Source organism: Diachasma alloeum, unplaced genomic scaffold (assembly GCF_001412515.2).
Source record: "Diachasma alloeum isolate Michigan unplaced genomic scaffold, Dall2.0 Dall_scaffold_00186, whole genome shotgun sequence".
Classification (NCBI taxonomy): Eukaryota; Metazoa; Arthropoda; class Insecta; order Hymenoptera; family Braconidae; genus Diachasma; species Diachasma alloeum.
The window spans coordinates 1129628-1143662 of NW_021680352.1; the positions used below are offsets into that span (position 1 = coordinate 1129628).

At 39.4% G+C, this 14035-nt stretch overlaps 1 protein-coding gene across 1 annotated transcript in view; it reads right to left on the reverse strand.

The window, feature by feature from the left end:
• LOC107048207 overlaps positions 1-13297 on the reverse strand; it is a 40421-nt gene extending 27124 nt beyond the window's left edge. The window contains exon 1 of the mRNA XM_029126776.1: positions 13153-13297. Within this exon, the coding sequence (XP_028982609.1) occupies positions 13153-13297 (145 nt within the window). The remainder of the gene's footprint in view (positions 1-13152) is intronic.
• Between the last annotated feature and the right edge of the window lie 738 nt (positions 13298-14035).

Consider the following 14035-nt stretch of genomic DNA (forward strand, 5'->3'; position numbering starts at 1 on the left):
CCCCCCGAGACAGTTATTCGCGGTCAATGCTCGAGCAATTTCCTATAATCACTATAGCAATGCCTTGAGGCACAATTTTTTCTTCATTCTCATAATTTTTTTTCTGCACTCGTTTCTCGACATCTGTTTTTCCGTCGCGTTCTGGTTGGATTAATTTTTTATCCTCTTCTGCGAAACATTTTCACATCGTTGAAAAATTTTGACTGATGTTTCTGGCGCACTTTTTTTCACTTTATTTTTATTTTGTACAGATTCAATAGAACGCGGCCAATTACAGGATCGAATTTAATAAACGTAAAGTGCAATCATGAAGTTGAGAAAGTGAATAGCGCAAAATAATACGCCCCGTGCTCGCTCCGCTCGCCAACTCTCATGTAAATCAACTTATGACTCTATAATCCTTATACTGATCCTTGTGACCCTTAATCTGACCTTAGTGACCCTTACAGATTAACCTCAACAGCCTTGTTCTGATTGCCATGACCTTATTTTGACCCTCATGACCTTATTCCGATCCTCGTGATCCTTATTCTGACCCCCATGACCTTATTCTAACCCTCTTGACCCTGATTCGACCCTCGTGAACCTTATTCTGACCCCCATGACCTTATTCCGATCCTCGTGATCCTTATTCTGATCCCCATGACCTTATTCTAACCCTCGTGACCCTCATTCGGACCCTCGTTACCCTTATTCTGACCTTCATGACCTTATTCCGACCCTCGTAATCCTTATTTTGGCCTCCGTGACCTTATTTTAACCCTTATGATCCTGATTCCGACCCTCGTGACACTTATTCTGAACCCCATAACCTTATTCTAAACCTCATGGCTCTGATTCCGACCCTCGTGACCTTTATTCTGACCTCCATGACCTTATTCTGACCCTCATGACCTTGATTCTGACCCTCGCGACCCTTACTTTCACCCTCATAACCCTTATTCTGACCCCCGTGACCCTTATTCTGATTCTCATCACCATTATTTTGACCCTTATGACACTCAATTGTGGAGTCTTAATTTCGAGTACTAAATTTTTTATTTGGATTTTTATAATGTAGAGAGATATTATAAAATTACTAGACTACCTAATCTGTCTAAACGTCTTAATAATGAATATACTCAAATTTTTGCTTTCGTTTTTTTCATTTTCCTGTTTTTTTCTTAAAGGTTTTCATCGAAAATTCGTTTTAAAATTCGAAACATTATAGAAAAATCAATGGAAATGTTAAATTCAGTGTCATTCGGTCCTGAATATTCATATTTTCCCTGAAACTTCAAGTTAATTGAAGATTTCGCTCAATTTCCAGTGAAATCAGAAATTCAGTGGCTTCTCCCCCCTGACAGTGCGCAAAAAATTGTTTTCGTCCTGAACATTCAAAAAAATCATTGCATCATTTTCTCGAATGGCAAATAAATCATGAAGTGTTTTAATGTGAAGTGCGCATCAGAAACATTTTTCGAATGAATTCTCTCGGATGGATAATTTACGGGCGAAGATACCCTTCCGGCAGGCGATGGCGTTGGGTCTAATGATGCCACGTGGACGATCGAGTTACGTAAATCCTTGAGGTTAGGTGGCGGATGAGATACGATAGATTGAAAAATAAAATGAAAGCCGGAGTATGCGAGCCGAGGGAGGCCAGTGGTCCAATCGATCTTGCTGATACTCCGGTTGAATCCAATCGTCCCTTCTGCACCAATGGCACTGCAGGAAGAAGAATCGAAATGGATTCCAATGTATCCCTCTGAACGTGAATCGATATCCATTGTATTCCGCTGGGATACGGTGTAGAGAACCTCCCAACGCGACAAGATGATGCATTGGTACAGGGAATCGTGTAAAAGTGCCAAGGGTCAACACCAAAAACGTTGATACACAGACAGTACACGAGAGAATTTTCTTTTATTTCATTTCCAAAGAGAGTACTAAATATTTGCATTATATCGACAAGAATGAGGAGAATGAGGCATAATTTATTCATTCGAATTCCAAGAGCTCGCTACGCAATATCTTTTCCCAGAATTGTTTGCGTGATGCTGGAGATTTGAGACTGCAGTGTGATTTATAATGGATCATGATTGGAAACTGTGGGGACAGGTCACCACTTGGCTGCACAATTGATGCCAGTGAAACTCTTTTTGTCGGACATTTTTTTCGTCCAATTTTTGGAAATTTTCATTATATTCCACTGAAATTTCAGGGAATTTCCTCATTAGAAATTAAAAATTCTAGGGGAGAGTGGGGTAAAATGAAATGTTTGACGCAATTCAAGAAATTTTTTTTTTAATAAATAAACAAATATTTTAAAAATATTATATTATAATATAAAAAATAATTTTATAAAAAATATTATTATCATTATTATTTTTAATATATTATTATTATATTTAATATATTATTATATTAAAAATAATAATGATAATAATATTTTTTATAAAATTATTTTAATAATAATAATAATAATATTAATAATAATATTATTATGATAATAATAATGATAATAATATTATTATTATTTTTAATATATTATTATATTAAAAATTATTATTTGTATTATTATTATTATTATTAATTATATGATTTATGATATAATATTATAATTAATATAATAATTTTATAAATAATATATAAAATTATAATATTATAATTATGATAAAATACTAATATTATAATATTATTATTTTTTAATATTGATTTTTAATATATTCATTTTTTTATAAATAAAAACATTATTTTGCTTGAATTGCGTCAAACTATCGTTTTTTTCATTTCGCTCTACTCTCCCCTATGGAAAAATGAAGGGAAGAAAATGTTGTTCAATTGTTCCCTGAAAATTAATGAAATTAATGGGAAATTCAGGATTTTTTTTTTTTCAATTAAACCTAATACTTCAAAAAGTGAAGTTCTACCTCTGAAGGAATATTTACCCGCTATACCTACCCCAGTTGCTATGCCTGGAATTCATCGTTGAATTCCGCGGAAGGCTATCGACTTGTAGAATCATTTTGGCCCGCATAAACACTCCCCCCCCCCCCCTCATTTCGATTGCGCAATATACCAGATCCAAGGTGCATTAACCCTTTTTCCCCACCGACAGTTGTGCATTTCCAACAAAAGCGAGAACGACGAGAGGGAATTGAAATGGGAAGGTAGCCCTGCGGACGATAAATTCAGGATGAAATTTCGTTGTTGTCTGAGTGCGTGGGATGGGCCAAATGGACTTGAATCCCTCCGGACCACACCCTGACTCGTTGTTCACCCGTGCAGACCGAAAAAACTTGCTCGATTCGTCTTCCGCCAGCGGAACAAAGAAACTGGAGTCCCTCGAATCTCTATTTCATTAACAAAATTAAGGATATCCAAGTATCATTCAACCATTTTCAATTATTAAATTTGTCAATTAAATTATGTGAAAAATTTAAAAGAAAAAATCAGGAATATTCAGCGCCATTCAAATCCCATTTTGCACAGAATTGTTATTTTTTTAAAGATTCGTTGTTTATAAATAAATAATTGAAATTGTTTAAACTTCCGGAAACCTCATTTGTTTAGGGATGTAATTGACTTCTGGTAAAATTCGGAGTATAAATAAATTTATGGCGCCGAAGAAATGATTTTTATAGTAGAAAATTGATTGTTTATAAATTATTTATAGACTGGAGGATTTCGTGGCCCTCATGATTGCCAGTTGAAACGCCACATTATAAAAATATTCAAAAACTGAACCAGAAATTCCAGTTAAAAATTTCAAAAAGTGCAGGACAAAAGAGCGTACTTCACGCTCAACCGGAGATGGACGAAATAAAATGCACCAGAAGTAAATGATGAAGAGAGGAGAACAATTTCCACGAGGATTCTTGGCCCAGGGGAAGCGTCTTCTCCTTGATTTACGGCCAGTTCCGCCTGGGCAATCACAGACGGGTGTATTCAACTGGGGTAGGAGGGAGGGCAAAAAAAAATCTAGCGGAGGAATGAGGGGAATACCTCAGCTTCACATTCGTAAATCCACTGCTGCACTTATATCCAGACTCTGGTCTACCAATAGCGTTCGTTTCGCTTTCTCTTGTACTTCTCTCGCAACCAATACTCGGAGATTATCGGGGGAAAAATTGATGAATTATCCAACAATGAAGTTAACTATTTTTTTTTTTTCGAACTCGTCAGTTATTCTTCGGAGAACGCTTAGAGTCTTCCTCTCTTTGGTTGTATTACCCAGACGATTATGTGCACTTAGAGGATGCATGAGCGTTACATAATTTACATATAACCACCGAGGATCTATGAAGGCAGTCAAATGGTCCGAGACAATGGGCGATGCTAAATTCGTGGGAAGAATCTTTGCTGAGATTAATGTGAAGTACAATGTGGATAAATAAATGTGGTTCTGATACCCAGTATGCTCCGAACTTGAACACAGAAATTGAAAATAAAATATGGAGATACAATAAAGCAATTGCCAATTTGGAAGAGTACAACAAACAGAGAAAACAAAAAAAAATACTGATGGCTACCAAACCAATAAATATATTGGGAGGAAATAATTTATCCTTTGTAAATAATGTATATATGTAAATAAATCGACTTTTTAGTTATCAAATTTAGGATAGAGTGCCCACAAGCACAAAATACATTTAGAGTGGTTTTTGAAGACTTTCCACTCAAGAAACATGGATAGCAACCATATTGATTTTGGTATAAACTAATAAATAGGAATAATAGCACCACCAGTCGTACCGATAGAGATTATAGCAAAGCACGTCGTTGAAGGACTTTTTTGTATAAATTCACTCTAGATAAGTAATCTTCTGTTGATTGGAGAAATTGTAAACCCACCTGTGATTTTGTATTTGGCTACTATGACAATAAATACNAAAAAAAAAAAAAAAAAAAAAAAAAAAAAAAAAAAAAAAAAAAAAAAAAAAAAAAAAAAAAAAAAAAAAAAAACGACGGTGGCCGAAGCGGTTAAATCGCCCGGCCGGACGGAGAGACCCGAGAGGCGCGGATTCGAGTCCGGCAATTGCGATTTTTTTTAATCTTTCGGAAACCGTCGAACGGAAGTCTAGACACCGAGAATCGTCGGAGAAGTGGTAGGAAAATATTCTCCGATGAAGCTCGGTCGATGGACGCCCCTATCGACCAAGGTTTTCCATGGTTTCCCTTGGTCACCAGGAGAGTCTGTACGTGGGGTACAGCTCCAAACATGTAAAAACCCGAATAGGGTATATATGGCAAGGAAAATAAATAAATACAAAAAAACTGGAATTCCCCAGCATTTGCTGGATACGTGTGCCTCCACGTCGTGTTCGTAAGTGTGGTGTGTCGCCGGTGGTTGGGGAGAGCTGAAGAAATGTATTGTGAGTTAAGAATGATTCTGGGGGATCGTAAATTGCCTAAAGCCGATTCTCCGCCGTTTGTTTGACCATTGTCGTGGATTTTTGTTTATTTATTTAGTCGATGGGTGAATACGGATAATCGAAGTGGGAGACTTGCGCTTGGTTTCTCTGCGGAGATTATTTTGAGACGGAGGTTTGTTTATTTCTGGTTAGCTTATCGCAATTTTTTTAGTGAGGGGAGGGGGACTCGTCTGTTTTTGCAATTACGGGTATGACTGTTGGCTGATTGAACTGGTAAGTTAACGAGCTGCCTCATTACTCCAGCGGCTTCTTGTTTCAGTGGATACAGTCCCGGAGGGTCAGACGAGGTACATTGGGAAAATTTTTGGTACGTTTTATTTACAGGGGAATTTCGAGGAATTTTGTCATTGAAAATTTCAAATTTCATGGAAATTGCACGTTTCAGGGTAATTATTTCATGGAAATTGGCCGAAATGAGAAAAATCAGATATATAAATTTTTCAATGTTCAATTGAGAAAAATTGAAAATTCAAGGAAGTAGGGAAATTCTAATTTTCCTGCCGCTCAAAAATTTGGAATTTCGTCGGAATTTCAGTAAAATCTGAAATTTCATGTTTGTCCTCAAACCGGATTCAATGTCACTCTCCTAAAAATTACTAGTCAATTGTCCATAAAATTTCAAGTTTACCCCAAGTCCATAAATAGCCAAATTGAAAAATGAAACGGGAATTTGAGACTGAACGATTAGTAATCGTGAGGTGGAGTGTGCAAAGGTGGACAACTGGTGCTTCCAGCCCCATTCCCCCAGCTTCATGTTTATGTAGAGGACGCGCCACCTGATCCCAGACATTCCCAGCATTTCGTATTTACCCTTTTTCACACTTTATTCCCCATTTCTACGTGCCGATGACGACTCCGTCGTTTTCACCGACAATTTATACACTGAAATCCGTAAAATTTCTATGTCTGTACTGAGTTTGGCAGAACCATAATGTCGAATTAAAATTATTCTATTACATAAAAAATTCGTGAACTGAATTGTAATTTTTTAATTTTCATTCAACTAATTTTCAAATATTTTCTAAACCACTAAGAATCTACTTCGAACGATTCACGATTATTCAATTGACCAAAAAATCAAAGTCAGAAATCAGTGGTGAAGCGGTAAACTCGCTGAAGTAATCAATTGTAATCCCAGTGAAATCAATGTGATCATTGTAATCACATGATTACCATATTTGTAATCAAGTTTTGGTAATCAAGTGGTAATCATTTGTAATCACTGTAATCATTTGTAATCAGTGTAATCTTTCGTAGTTGCTCCTAGTGAGACCGTGAATTTTGTTTTTGAATTTTCGAGCGCGTCATTCCTACCAACGGTAAGTCTCAGAGATCCCTGGATCAATTTTTCTGGGAATCCCAGATGTTTATGGTTCAGAAGCTTGCATAGCCAATGCGTTTTGCACAGAGCATTTGTCCGTAGAAAATTGATTCAACAGAGTTAAAATTTCTTCTTATTCTGGAGAACCAACGACTGAATTATCTCTGAATTATCTGCTGGTAAGTTTCATTCTCCATCAATGGTAGACATTCAGTAAATTTATTTAGCTGATAGCACTCATAAATGCCCAAATTTTTAGATGGAGTGATGGAGACTGCATTCCTCTGTTCTAATCCCCGCCCCTCCTTCCTCATTTCTTTGCAGCTTCTAATAATTAATTATTCCATCAATTCACATTTAACAAGAGGCCATTCTTCGTGATTTCACTGATTACAGATGTTTGGTGATCACATAACGTAATCGACGAAATCATTTGTAATCATGTAATCACATTTTGTGCTCTTGGTAATCACGGTTATCACCTAGGCAATGGTAATCAGTGTCATCAGACCCGTAATCCTGGGTAATCGATGACATTTTGTAATCGCGGTGTCACCCAATTCGCCCGTGAACGGCCCCTCGCCAAAAACATTATAAAATCAACGATCAAGTGAAGAGCAGGCACAATTATCTAGCGGCAGTCCTTGAAACTCCTCACAATCCAGCAAGAGTGAACTCCAATTAAAATAAACGTACGTCCGTTTTCTTCTCGTCACTCTCTTTTCACATTGCAACGCGCTCAACCTGTTGGACTCTGTCACTCTCCGGACAATCCGAGTCTCTCCTCTTCCCAGGGAACGGTTAGACCCTAGTTAAAGCGAGAATACCCCGACGCGTTTCTTCAGCACGTCTAATGTCGCCATATGTCGCATCCACCGGGAGATCAACGACTCCAGGCCAGTCAAACCAAATGACTCCCTAGTTTTTCCCTGGGAATTCTCCGTAAGCAGCAGCATCGGCGCCACTTGCGCCGCCATTTAACACTTGAAAATGTGAAAATAGTACGGCACAAGCGCACTTCGTGGAATTTATTTTTGCTGGTCGGAGGAAAATACACAATACGAGAGGGAAGATAGAGGACGATAAATATCCTGAAACGCTTGGCAGGAGCCTCACGTTACAAAGTGTCCTTCGCGCCTACTCTCAAACGCACCTTTTTACTTCTGTGGAAAAATATCCGCACACATGCACACGCGCGCTTTTGCCGATCGTTTTTCGATAGGTTCGGATGAGCCTGGAATATTCAGTGAACGATGAAAAATTTATGGGGAAGAGACGCTTGGGAAAGTGCAGAAGCCCATGAACACGACGATAAACCCGCAATGAGGGTAAAACGACATCGTTGCCTACACGATACTAAGTAATCCACTTTATTGGCGCACATTGATATTCATGAATGGGATTTTCCATTATGGAGCTATTTGCCAGCTACAGCACAGCGACGATATGAGTGCCAAAATTTATAGGACATTTCAACTGCTCGGATTTGAATACACGCCAGACGAATGTAATTATTATTAATTATTGTTGTTAGTTGAAATGGCGCCTATTAATATTAAATTGACTATTTATATTAATACTAAATTATAATTATAATTATTAATATTCATTTGATAATTATAAATAATTAGAAAATGAATATAATATAAATAAAAAATATATAATAAATATTATGTTATATTTTTTTTCATTGTATTTATTTATATTATAATATAATAAAATATATCTATTTTATTATATTATATTATAAATATAATATTATAAGTATAATTGTTTATTGCATAATTATTTATAATTATAATAATAATTATTAAACAAAGAATAAAAATAATGAAAATTAAAAAAATTTCGGCTAATTCCTACAAATATAGTAATTTCTCAAAAATTGGTTGATATGTTGTTGTTGAAAATTTCAGTTGAAATGTCGCTTAATTGAAAAGACGTGCTACCCAACGACTTCATTATTTAAACCGCGAGTCTCTTTCGCTACCCGCACTCAACCGCGACATTTTACTTTTATATTCTGACCCTAATTTTTTGTTCCTAACATTCTGACCCTGACCTTTTAACCCCCACTTTTTGACCACTGAGCCCGCGAGACGGAATAATTAACCCGAAATTTACCGCGATTTTTCAATAACAAAATTCCTTGAAATTTGATTGGAACTCCAATTCGACAAAAATTCAGGGATGAAAAAAAAATAGTACAAAAACCTAGCCAAAAAAAACCACGTCTGTGGCCGAGTGGATTAGACGCAAGTCTAGTGTGCGAAAGGTTGTGAGTTCGATTCCCTGTGGGACCGAATTTTTCAAGGGAAGACTCCGGCGAGCGGGAGGTTGCTAATAGAGGAACCGCCTGTACCGGCATGGGTTTTCTGTGGTTTCCCCATGCTACTTCTATGTTCTATAGGACTGCGAATGCGGCACAGTGTAGAATCCACAGCCGCATGCATAGGGTTGGATAGAGTGCCGAATGGGACCCGAAAAGGGACTCCGAGGGCGTTAAAAAAANAAAAAAAAAAATTAAAAAAAAAAAAAAAAAAAAACCTAGCCAATTCGCCAGGCAATTCTATTGAGATATTTTCCACATATTATAAATTTTCCTCGAGCATGCTCCCCAGAAATTGACCGGAAATGTCATAAAAAATTGATCAACAGCTCCTGGAAGTAAAAAAATTTACGTAATGTCATCCGAAGAGTCCTCGCTGGGCTTTTCGGACCGCCGGAGTGAGATAGATGCCGGCAATTAACGTGCCGTTAAAGTGAGCATTTAAAAACTCTCGTGCATCCCTAGATCTTCCTCCAGCAACTCGTTCCCTCCCCAGAGAGGCCTCGAGGGGGGGTCCCACTCCAATACTCAGAATAGGTGGGGTGGCCTCGTAAAAGGCCCCGGCCGTTAACGCGTAAGAATTCTTCTCTCCGGTATACGGGCATGACATGGCCAGCTATTAAAGTGATTACACCCAGTGCGCGCGGGGCTCAAGTGCCGTAAAGTAATTATTATGGTGCCCCGTCTACTTTCGCATTAACATTTATTCATTGCATGTATATATATGAAGGATGGCTTTTGGTGGAGCGAAGCGTGTGGACTACGGCCCGCGTTCTTCAACCCTAGATTAAACCGCGAGAAAGAGAGAGAGAGAGAGAGTGCGAGAGAGTGAGAGAATGCAGTTCGCGAAAGAGGGAGGGACGAGGAAGAGGTGCATCCGACTCTTGCTACTCATGCCTTATACATGACATGGTAGCTAGTCTAAAATTTTTTACGACCACTGGATAATGCTCGCATAAGGACCCCTGTACATGTGCACAGCCGTGCCTTTGGGGCTTTATGGATAGCCCTGAAAACTCTTTGGTAACTACTTAGAGTTTAAATTTCATGATTCTCCGAAGGTGCAGTATGCACTCTTGCTTCGCAACGCGGGGATGAAATTACCCAGCGATTTTATACTCACAAACCAGTCAAGAGGCCGAACCGAGTTATTATACAAGTGTTACGACCAATTGTTGAAACATTGGAAACTATTTCGCGGTACTTCGTGGCTCGTAACGGGAGTAGAAAGGGCTCCAATGAAACCTCTACAGAGTAAGAGGGAGGGGGAATTATTTTTTAAGGAGTTGAAATATATATTTGTCAGCATAAATCAAGTGTTTCACCCACTACTTTGGGTAGTCGAGTGGTCAGCCTGCCCCGGATATGCTCTATAAATTGTAATAATCGCTTGGAGGCGATAAATGACGCCTATTGCTCACCATTTATCAGTAATTCGAGACGCCTTCGCGCGGGGGCGCTCGTGGCGCTGCTCTCGCGCGTGGCGAATGAGTCGAGCGGTGGGGCGGCGGGAGAGGGAGTCACCGATCCAATTCCGATAGCTCGCCCTCTCACGTTGTGAGTCCCATAAGTGCATACGTACAAAGTACGTTTATAAAGTACTGCTGACTGTCGCATAGAGTATCGAGACTTGTTGTACCGCCCACGCAGCTAAAAGCTCTTGGAGCCCCACCAACAGTCTTATCGACTCTTCTATAAGATAACCCTCATGGCAATGCCTACCGCTGGGCAATATTTTCCGACTGTTTGTAACCCCTCGTGGCGTGGCTACTATCCACGTAGATACATCTCCCCCGATCGTTTATGCAAAATCCTACCTATGGGAGTTGGCATTGGCTTAAAATGGCGGACATACTGGAAGATGAAAAATTCTATTGTGATGTATTTATGGCTGTTATCGGTGTCGCCATCGATTCATGGACACTCTGGCAGCTGAATAAAACGTCGATTTCTTATCGTTTTATATTTTATGGGGTGAAATAACACCGGTGAAGATCGAGCCTATCTCAATAGGCCCCCACCGACACACTTCACTCTCCGCTTTTATTTTTATCTTAGGATAATCAAGCTGTGTTGACTCGCGATATTTTTTACTTTACGAGTGGATTTTCTTGTTCAACTTTGTTAATGACTGGATAATTGAGGGGCTAGACGCTGAAGTTAATGTGTACTTGGACAAAGTGCTGAGGTATATTGTGGACACCAGCTGGGCTCAGCCAGCTTGACAAGGGTTTTACTGCTCTCGCGTGTTCACTCGTCTTGGTAATCATTAAAAATTTTTCCTTTTTCCTCAATAAAACGGACATGTGGCACATTTATCTGTTGCATTTTTCGCTGAATTTTCCGGTACACCTCTTGGATTTTTTTTTATCACATTAAATTTACATTGAAGTTTCAAGACATTTCGTCGAAATTTTATGGAAAATTCAATGGAGGCTGTAAATTCTACTTCAATTATTCCATAAAAATTCGTGGAAATTAGGAAACCCCATATTTTGATTAAAAATTCAAGCAGGTTGCTGAATTTCAGTGAATTTTTCCCTAAATCCAGTTCAATGCCACTTTCCTCAAAATTGCTAGCCAATTAAAATGAAATTTCTTCATTTTCGAAGCGGAATATCTCGAAATCTAAGGGAGATAGCAACATTTTTGTAATAACCTTTTTTGTAGCCCTCAATTCGCTCTATAAAAAAGGTTATAACAAAAATTTGGCTATCTCCCTTAGATTCGGAGATATTCTTCGAAAACTCAGCAGAGGGCTAAATCGGCTCGAACCATTTCACCGTTTCGCTGCTAAATTCATTTTAAACCGCGAAAAACGATTCCTCATTCGCATTTGCATTGCCACAAAGAGGCAGGATGAAGACAGGAAACACCAGTGGATGCGTTTCCCGGTGGATAATGCGGGTCGTGCGAAAGTCAAGTAAATCCCCACAGACCCACTATTCAGAGATGATCGGGGAGGCGCAAACTCACAATCAGACTCTAAATTGAATAGGAAAAGTGAAAGGATTGGAAGCATTTCTGTGTTGTTTGCACAGGAACCACTGAGTGTACGTGCATAAACCACCGCTGATAGCTTCTTATGCCATCCCCCCAATGAATAGCGTGAGCAATCATTGTCCTCGTGGGAATTCTATTGATGACGGGGTACAGCCCGCGACGAAGTCACGGAGAAAATTTTTCGTTCAATTTTAAAATTACAGTAGATTGAGATGACTCGAAGTGGACCAGGTTAATCACCCAGTCGAAAAAGGGTCTCAACACGACCAGTTCAAAATCTCAATTCACTTTAATTATCTCAAGAGGGCATCCTCGTTACCTCACGAATTAATGAGATAATTTTGTTACAAACCACAAGCACCATGTACACCTAAATGGCGTGGATGGAGGGTCTCCTGTGGATAAATGTGACGCAAGCTGTGAACGCAAGGCCATGAAATTTTCACTCTTAAGGCATTGCACGCCTCTGTAACAATGCACTTACTCTGTACTCCTTCCCCCCCCCCCTTCCCCTTCTCTCCTACTCACTAATTAACGAATTAATTGTCGACGACGAAAGGCGTTATCACGAGTACCACTTGCCGCGCAAGAATTTCAAATTGCGGGAGTTCTTTCACTCCTGGCTGTTGCATTTTTCATGTCAAATTAGTCATGCATGATAATCGTCGAGGTCGGAGGGAAAATTTCCACTTGTAATCGGGGCTGATTCAATGAATTTATTCCAAACGAGATGCGTTAACTATTAACGAATGGTAGTACTGAAAAAAATATATACTTGAATTGAGTATGTTTTACAAGGGGGCTGGTGACCCTTAATCTGACCCTCGTGAGTCTTATTTTGACCTTCGTGAGCCTTAAGCTGACGCCTGTGACCCTTAATCTGGCCCTTGTGATGCTTAAACTGGACCTTGTGACCCTTATTCTGTCACTCTTCTCTCGTGACTCTTATTTTGAAACTCAAGACCCTTAAACTGACCCATGTGACCCTTAAACTGAACCTTGTGACCCTTATTCTGTGACTCGTCGCCCGTGACTCTTATTCTGATCCTCATGACCGGGATTGGGAACCTCATGACCCTTACTCTGACCCTCATGACCCTGATTCTGACCCATGTGATCGTTAATCTCACCCTCGTGACCGTTAATCCCATCCTCGTGACCCTTAAACTGAACCTTGTGACCCTTATTCTGTGCCGGTTCTCTCGCGACTCTTATTCTGATCCTCATCACCCTGATTCTGAACCTCGAGACCCTTATTCTGATCCTTGAGACCCTTATTCTGACCCGCATGACCCTTAAGCTAACCCATGCGACCCTTAATCTTACCCTCGTAACACTTAATCTGACCCTTTTAACCCTTAAACTGAACCTTGTAACCCTTATTCTGGCCCTTGCAACCCTTATTTTGACCCTTATGACCTCTACTTGGAGTCTCAATTTCCACTACCAATTTTTTATCACCAGTCGCTTTGGATTTTCATAACTCAGAGAGATACCAGAATCAAATATATGCATAAACGTATACATAGCCTCCACCCAAATCCATTTGTCAACAACAACTAATCCTCTCTATCATCAGTGTGGCGAAAAAAAAATGAATCAGCGGATAAAGACGTGTCTGGGGTACGAACGGATACACCCCGCTGCGCTTCCGGTGATCCTCGGCTTTCCCACGGCGCTGCACCTCCTCATCGCCTCCCCCCCAGCGCCACCCATCATTGTGAATATATAGATTACCACGGGGAGAGAAGCCCTCGGGGGGAATAGCCAGTGTACACACGCTATGGTTCTACATCTTAGGACGGTGAACGTACCTGAAACAAGTTAAAGAGGAAACCGGACTTTAATTAGACCGCCTTGGAAGAGGTACTTTAGAGACGCAAACTGGATTATAGATCGTCATAAAACAACAAGTGGGAGAGACTGAGGGGTATAAATTGGATTGAAATTGTGCTTGTGTGTTAA